The 8,830-nt window shown below is 46.9% G+C and overlaps 1 protein-coding gene across 2 annotated transcripts; it reads right to left on the reverse strand.

Annotated features, from left to right (window-relative positions):
• Positions 1-3,255: 3,255 nt before the first annotated feature.
• On the reverse strand, positions 3,256-5,437 carry LOC124687034 (plastid division protein PDV1-like). 2 transcript variants are annotated; one of them, XR_006998056.1, is made up of 3 exons: positions 5,079-5,437; positions 3,629-4,252; positions 3,256-3,517 (listed from the first exon to the last, which is right to left on the reverse strand). XR_006998056.1 is itself a non-coding variant. In XM_047220893.1 (2 exons), the coding sequence occupies exons 1-2, from the start codon at positions 5,394-5,396 to the stop codon at positions 3,755-3,757; spliced, it is 816 nt and encodes a 271-aa protein (XP_047076849.1). In that variant the 5' UTR covers positions 5,397-5,437; the 3' UTR covers positions 3,256-3,754. The 2 variants fall into 2 exon arrangements, 1 of the variants encoding a protein (XP_047076849.1); XM_047220893.1 differs by having other exon boundaries at positions 3,256-4,252.
• Between the last annotated feature and the right edge of the window lie 3,393 nt (positions 5,438-8,830).

Here is an 8,830-nt window from a genome sequence, read left to right on the forward strand (position 1 = left end):
AGAGCATCTCCGGTCGCGTCCCCCAAAGCGTCCCCCAAAGGGATTTGGGGCGCGCGCGGACAAAAAAGCGTTCCAGCCGCGTCCCCCAAAGCCCATTTTTGTCCGGCGCGGCCCGATACGGTGTCCGGCGCCCCGAGCCCGTCCCCGTCCCACGGGGGACGCTCGGGGACGCCGGACACAACGAAGCGAGGCGGGCTCCCACATGTCGGCGACTATTTGCATAAACCGTTGGTTCGCGCCTCTTTTCTCGTCGCTCCTTCCTTCCCGCGCCTCCCACCCCACCGCCGCCGCTGGATTTCCCGGCCGTTTGGGCGTCCGATCCGTGCTGCGAGTCGGCACCGTTGTCGCGGCCGGGGCTCCCGCCGGTCATGCCGCCGCCGCCGTGTCGCCGGCGCCTCCCCGAACGCGCCGTCAAATCCGCCCCACCTCCGCGCACGAAGGTGCTCGACGACTTGCCGGGTAGGCGCGATTGGTCGGCTGTTTGTTGCGTCGTACGCCTCGGCGCAATTTTAACCATTGATTTTGCTTTAGCCATGGACAACGACGATGAGATGGTTGCCCTGCTCGCTGGAGGACGAGCAAGCGTTCGACGACGACCTGCGGGAGCATTTGCTGATCATCGCGTCCCTCCGAGGACATGCTTGACGCCGAGGCGGAGAAGAGGAAGAGGCCGCGCCGCGGAGGATCAAGGCCGGGAAGAAGGAAGTCGAAGCCCGGCGAGAGGATGGAGGGGCATGCCATGCTGCACAACGACTACTTCGCCGACGGGGCAACACATGCCGACAATTTTTGGCGCCGGTACAGGATGAGCAAGGGCCTGTTCATGAATATCATCCACGGCGTTTGAGAGTTCGACCCCTACTTCAAGCTCAAGGTCGACGCTGTAGGCGTTCTCGGGTTCTCATCCATTCAGAAGTGCACCGCCGCCATGAGGATGCTTGCATACGGAGCACCTGCCGATACACGGGACGACTACCTTCGCATGAGTGAGTCTACTGCCATTGAGTGCATGTACAAGTTTTGCCGAGCTGTGGTGGGAAAGTTTGGCAAATACTACTTGAGAGGGCCAAGCTGAGGAAGAGAGCGCAAGGATCATGGCACAAAATGCTGCCAGAGGATTTCCTGGAATGCTTGGAAGCATCGATTGCATGCCCTGGGCATGGAAGAACTGCCCGTTTGCTTGGCAAGGTATATACAAAGGGCGTCATGGATATTGCGGTGTGGTGCTTGAAGGCTGTGGCAGATTATGACCTGTGGATTTGGCATTCTTTCTTTGGCATGGCGGGATCACACAATGACATCAACGTGTTGCGGCGGTCTCCGGTGTTCGGCGAGACTAGTGGAAGGGCATGCTCCACCATGCAACTATGAGATCAATGGCCACCAATATACCAAAGGCTATTATCTAGCCGATGGTATATATCCAAAATGGGCCACTTTTGTCAAAACAATCTCGAATCCATCGAGTTCGAAGAATTCTCACTTTGCTACACGACGGGAGGCTTGCGGGAAGGATGTCGAGCGGGCATTTGGTGTGCTTCAAGCACAATTTGCCATTGTCCGGTACCCTGCTCTAAGCTGGTCTCACGACCAAATGTGGGAGGTGATGCGAGGCTTGTGTGATCATGCACAACATGATCATCGAGGATGACCGCAAGAATCATGTTAGGTCACATGTTGGTCCCTATGAGTGTCAAGGCCCTCTCGCGGAGGTTGATCATGAGTTGCCTGCAGATTTTGCTGATTTTCTCGCCATGCACGCAGAGATCCGTGACGGCAATGTGCATGAGCAACTTCAAGCTGATCTCGTTGAGCATTTGTGGAGGATCAAATGAAATACCGTGGCACCTTGATGTATCATCTAGCCCTTTTTATTATATTTGATTACTTGTTTTATTGTTTGTTGTAATTTAATTTGAAAACAATCCTCGAAAACATTTTTTTTCATATGCTACATTTAATATAAATGGTTTATGTGTTAAAAAAATTATTTTAAATGTTTGGGGGCGGCGTTTGGGGGACGCGGCTGGGAAGCGACGTCCCCCAAACGCGGCACGAACAAAACACGTCCACCAAACGCTCAATCCGGCGCGGTTTGAGGGACGGTTTGGGGGACGCGGCTGGAGATGCTCTAAAGGGGGGCGCTCCAGCCTCTCCGCATGTTGGGCTAACGTTGGATGCATCTAGTTGGGCTAACGTTGGATGCACCACTGCCTACTTAGGCCTCGTTCAGTTACACCCTACCGCGGAGGGATTGGCTTGGAATGGCAGGGAGTCACGTTTAATTCCCGGCTAATACCTCCCAATCCATATCAAACCCACTCAAACTGAACCGGGCCTTAAAGGGTTCTTCATCCACGATAAGATCTAAATTTTCAGTTCCAACTTGTCCACCATTGTTGGCCTTTGAAAATCTTCAATTATCTCAACCCCCACGGTCAATCTTGCATTTCTTGAGGGAAAAGATAGAGGTGACCTATATCTTTATTACCACCAAACCGAAATTTGATTTCCAATTCCAAGTAGGCCAGCTCTCTCTTTTCCCTCAAAGCGAGGTGACCTGTCGACTCTTTTCCTTGATAGTAATTCGAATTTTGTCAAGGTTTTTCAGCAAAGAACACAACTGAGAATGTTTATACTCTGCCAGTTTGTTTAGCTGAAATCGAGCTTGCCAAAATGAGGGTGGCCTTTGACAAATCAGATCGCTTCTTATACCGACAGACTATCTGCCCAAAAGAAATCGTTTAGCCAGAGACAAATCTTCTCCTTTACTTTACCGGTTCCAGATTTCGAGTAAAGAGGCCTTGCCTGCTTATGAACTAAGTACAATCAAGTAAACCTCAGCACTTTTTTAACATGACAATCAAATATCATGAAAACAGACATGATTGACACTATGATTATGATTAGTACAAAGTGTCCACCACAAAGAAGATAGCAATGACACAGAAAATGGAGCTTACATTTCTCAATAGGAATCAGCAAGTATTTCTTAACAGTATTTACACTCTCAACCTCCCAGTTATGCATGGTGCAACCAATAGCATCATGCATAGGATACTTGTTTAGTTTCACCTTTTGACAGATTGCAGCACAAACAAAAAAAGAAAAGAGAACACATCGCAACCGACCACCAGCATGCAAGGGCCAGGTAAAAAAGTAGCACAGTTGCACACATCTGTAAAAGTAAAACAGTGGCCTAGCGCCCAAGCGGATAGGCGAAGAAGCTTCAGCACCAAATATGACCACAACAAAGAAAAGTCTGAGAGCATCATCAAGCACAAGAAAGAGCAAAGCACATGCCCTCAAGTGTACTCCATCTCCATTAAAGAGGAAAAAGAAATACAAGTGTCACATGTGCTTTGTACAACAGCCATGACAGAGTCAGTAAAACAGAGAACCTTGAAAAGTCCTCACGAGGATGTAACAACTAACAAGAACCGGGTAGTCTTCATGGGATGAACTCAAGCAGCAACTAGGAGCAGAATGGGACTCAAGACGGCCGCCTTCAAACATGCTTTCAGCAAAACAATCCATCAGTAAGGACAAATCCATTTACAATTTGGGGGTAGAACTGAGTATCGAGGAAGGTAGACAAATCCATCCGAAAGAATGTCACGTCTAGTACCTTAGTAGTATGGAACACTGTCCAGTCCATTGTAAAGAATGGTTAGTGGCCTAACAAAACCGACAAAACCTATCACTGGGTCAAAACTTTTTTGTACAGGCAAACTGCATGTGATCTGATTATTTCTCAGCCTCTGGATAGGTACACCTCAAGATGCTTTCCTTTGCCACCCTGTTGTGAGCTCCCAGATTGGTAACTGTAATCAATCCTCTTCCTGTATTCCATTGGTTGAGTTCTACTTCTGAATGTGACTTGATGCAACTGCAAGAAAGCGAGCATACTTACTGCAAACACTGCCGCATTACCCAGAGCACCACCAATCTTGTCCACTCGAAATGAATTCTTGGCTAAAGATAGACTACCGGATAACAAGTTTGCCATGATACTGGAACCATTGCCCCCATTTTCTACTGCCTCCTCCCCAGACTGGCCCGTTGCACGGAGATCTTCTGGCGAGATAAATCGACTCTTGTCGCTAACCTCACCTACAAATGCTAAGGTCTCATCAATGACTCTATACTTCTTCCCCTGATGTTCAGCTAGCCGCGTAGCAAGGACTATGCGGCTTTGCTCCAGTCTTGCGATGGCAGCATCCCGCTCAGCCTGCTGCTGCGATTGAACAGTCTGTGGAGAAAATACTGATGCAAGTAAATAACAGATCTAATAGTTACTGTACTGGAGAAACAGCTGAATTAACTGAACAAATTATCAACTATGCCTGTGCAGATTTTCAAATTTCTCTATCAATTGGAAAAGGCAGAAGGGGTTAACAATAAAATTAAGCCCGACGAAGACAAGCTCTGTCTACCGAAATGAATCACGGCTTTATTTCATCGTCCTTGTACAAATGAGAACCAACTATTGAACAGGCACTGTTTCCTTCCCGCTTTGTTAACATGATACCAAAACTGAGGACAGGACAGCAAACAGGGCAACGAAATTCATGTGGATTGCGAAATTTTCAGATCCACACAGTCTTTGTTTCACTACCGATCTAGAACAACCACTTGTAGACAATTAGAAGACGATAAAACCAATCCAAGTCAAGATCATCTAGACAGAAAATAGCAATCTAAGCAAACAGAGGAAAAATTAACCCAGAATCCATCACAAACAATTGTAACCCTGCTGCTAATATAGTGTGACACATGAACATGGAGCAGCACCGCAGCCTACCATGTGAAGAACATGATGCATTAATTAACCAATCACCCGAAACGCTGCGTGGATCAGAAAGAGGCCAATCGTAGTAGAGGATACAAAAGAGGCAATGGAAATCAGGATTCCCCAATCACGCGAACAGCGCATCCTCACCTCTCACGGATCCGCTATCTATGTATTCATTGCAGCAACTCAGGCGAGCGTGGACTACCAAGTACAGTACTAATCAACAGAGAGAAACCCTAGAGCACACGAGGGGAACGAGGGTAGGGGAAGGGGGCAGTCTCACATGCACGAACTCGAGGTGGTCCTCGAGGTCCTCGAGCGCCGACCGGATGGCGTGCAGGCTCCTGGCCTCGGCCATGGCCTCCGCCGCCGCGGCAAGGGCCGAACCGCCGCCGCCGCCGCCGTCCTCCGCTCCTCCTCCCTCCGGCCGGTCCTTGAAGAAGACGTACCCGTTCTTCCGACGGGCAGAGGCGGCGGGGCGCTGGGGCGGCGCGGTGAGGAAGTGGGTGCTGGAGACGGCGAGGATGGCGTCGCTGAGGCGGTCGTGGAGGTCCCAGATCCGCTCCAGAACCGCCTCCGCGTCGGCCGCGTCCCATCTCATCACCTCGCCCTAGGGTTCGCGTGCGGATTGGGTGGGACGGCGAGGTGGGAGAGGTGAGCAAAGGGAGGGAAAATGGTGGAAGAGAGTGAGTGAATTGGTGGAATATGTGACGGCGGCACGACCGATGCGGAAGGCTTTTCCGTTGTTTGTTCGCTGGCGGACGAAAATATCGTGCTATTTGTTTTGCCTCCTTGATTTGTTCCAACCAAAACTTCAATCATCTAATTCAAGCGAAACATTTTAGTGTTACTTTTTTTTGCGAATTACTTGTTAGTCTTAAAGCATCTACCCTAGCCTACTCGCCGTCCTTCGAGGTCCTCAACGGCCCCGTCCTGTCGTCGCCTCCCTCCCTCTTTCGCTCTCGGAGACGTCGCATCCTCCAGAGCCCCGCGAAAGATCTTGTCATTCCGTCGGTCCTCGAAGAGCTGCTTGAAAGGATTGTATGGGCACCTAGATGGAGGGTAAATAGGTGCTAATCAAGTTTTAATTTTTTTTCAATTTAGGCTTTGTGTCGTAAATTCTCTAGATATGCAACTCTATGAATTTACCTATATGACAAGATGCAAACAAACAACACACGGAGCAAGATACAAGAAGTAAAGTGCGGTAAATGATAGAAATAATCGAGGTGAAGCACACGGAGGCACAATGGTATGATTCACGTAGTTCCTTCCTTTTTAGAGGAAATACGTCTATGTTGGAGGGGTGTGATGCCACAAAAGCTAACCAACGCGACAAAGGCCTCACCCTATTCTCCGGTGAGAAGAACTCAAAGGTTAACTCATGCTCCATTAAGTGGTATCTTTGAAAGTGGCAACCGACACCTTTACAAAGGTTAGGACATGCATCCATAACCTAATCGGAGGCTCCCAGCAACCAATCATGGAGCTTTTACAACACAAAACAAACTTCCAGGGCGACTTCTCACAAAGCTAGGGTTTCACAACTTCATTCTTTTTGAAACGGTTAGGATAGACAAATTCCTTTGGTGGAAGTGTAGATCTAGGGTTCCTCTCTTGATTCCCAAGAGGGCAACAAGATTGACTAGATGGGAGGGAGATCTGGAAGATTTGAGCTTTGAAACAATGGTGGAGAGAGAGAGAGAGAGAGAGAGAGAGAGAGAGAGAGAGAGAGAGAGAGAGAGAGAGAGAGTAGAAGTCGCAACCTTCATTTGGGGAAGAAGGGTGCTATTTATACCCCTAACCCGGACCGGAGACTCCGGTCCTAGGCGACCAGCAACGCCCACACCAGAATCTCCAGACGGAGTCCCCGGTCTTGCCAAAAAAAGACCACGGACCCCCATACTAAGCGTGAGGCACACGGGCCAAAAACCCAAGATTGGAGGTCGGGGGACTTAACCGGAGTCTCTAAGTCTCCGGTCTAGAGATAATCAATGTAGCGACCTCACCTTTTAAGGTGCCGATCTCTGTGCGTATCTGTGCTAGTCCCTGGATCAATCGCTAGCACACACAGTACAAGATGTAATACCAAGATATAAAGGTCTTTATTACATCGTATGATCCAGTGATTACATATAGAATTACAAATTGCATAGCACAATGCTAGCGTATCATCAGAGTTCTACAACGAACAAACTTAGACATCATGGAGTCCTTCGTCTTCATGTGCCACAGGCGAGCATGTTGAGGATAGACTCGTAACCCTAATCATCGTGTCTTACTCGTCTATCAAAATATCTGCAACAGGTAAAGTTACAGCCAAAAACATTTGGTCAATACTTTGAATGTATTGGCAAGATGACACTTGGTGGACACAAATGGCGTCTATTACCTACATGCATATTTGGCTGGTGGAGTTTATGCTCATTTGCAGAAAGCAAATTTTTCTCTATCTTTTGCAAATATTTTTTTTTTCATCATCTCATTATCTTTTGTCACACCAAACCCTTTGTTCACCCACCAAGTTTTAACTTAGGAAATTGGGATGAGGAGATTCTCGATCATTTTCAAAGTCTTGATACTCAGAATTGTCCGTAACCGGGGACACGGCTAAGTACTTAGTTTTACACTCTCGAGAGGTTTGTGCACTTTCCCCACAAGACTCGGCTATTCCTTCATCCATACTACTTAGGTGTGGCATGGAGGAGAGAAAGACGAGACAAGACTTTTCAGAAGCAATCCCTCAGACCAGCACGGACGCGCTCCATCCTACAACACTACCACCCTCTGTTCGCCTGGCTGAGTTCTCGCAACTTAATTGGTCAAGGCAGAGCCCATATTGCCATGTGGCTGCACTGGAAGCTTCTCAACATTGAACGTCTCCAATCTCTTTGTTCCTGGGCGAAAATCTCCACCTATGTCTGCACTCCGCTGACTGATCTTACCAATCCGCCCAGGTGGTTCATTAACTTAGTTGTTTTTCACCACACAAAAACATAAATTTTCCAACACACACACACATTTATTCATGAGATCCCTCCCACGTATCTATTCAGCACGACTAAGCATTCTATACTTACGTTGCTTCTTCTAGTAGGAAAATCAGGGGTACCCTAAATAGGACAAACAAAAGCATAGAACCTACATCATGCATACTACTGAAATAAAATAAATACTACATGCATAGTAAAACATTGGGAGATTTATGAATTGGGGTGTCACTTGCCTTTTTGGTAGTCGAAGAGCATTCTCGTTTCTTTCAACAAAACACGTCGCTCTTCAAACGAACTATAAAATAAAATATAACACAACATAAACACACAATTCATAACAACATAAGAATCAAATAAGATAATCAATTTGGAAAACGCTCTATGGTACTAAGGTATGGCATGAGGTTTGGCTTGCAGGATATGATTTGATAGATTGAAAGGTTCATGTGCTTTAAAAGAAAAGGATTATCCAAGTCAAATGCTTAGGAGGAAAAGATTGACAAGGGCATAAGATAAAGGGTTGTTTGCTACACCGGAATGAATAATTGGAATGATCTATGTGATAGAAATATATGAGTCTCATATGGGGAAAGCAACATACCATTATGGAGAGTGTGACAACACTCACCAATGGCACAAGGAAAAAGATTAGATAGGAACTAGTGATATGAAAATATACTCAAATAACTCATTTGCTATTTCAATAATATGTACTAGGATAATATATTGGAGAGATGTGATCATGGAACAAGATGAATGTGTCTAAATGATATTCATAGTGGAAGAACAATATCGCAGACCATAGAAATACCACGAAATCAAAGTGTGTGAATCCGACATGCAAAATTTCCACAATGATCTAGGCATTTTACTGATTCCAACGATATAAAGTTTGTCCAAAACCGACATGTAGAACTCAAGATATGGATTTTACGATACGCGGTTAAATTTTAGTGGTGTCTGAAAAGTCGTCCGAGAAAGTTTCTCGGATCGAAAAACTTTCTACACAAAAGTTGTAGAGATTTTAATTACGAACTGAACG

Source organism: Lolium rigidum, chromosome 2 (assembly GCF_022539505.1).
Source record: "Lolium rigidum isolate FL_2022 chromosome 2, APGP_CSIRO_Lrig_0.1, whole genome shotgun sequence".
NCBI lineage: Eukaryota > Viridiplantae > Streptophyta > Magnoliopsida > Poales > Poaceae > Lolium > Lolium rigidum.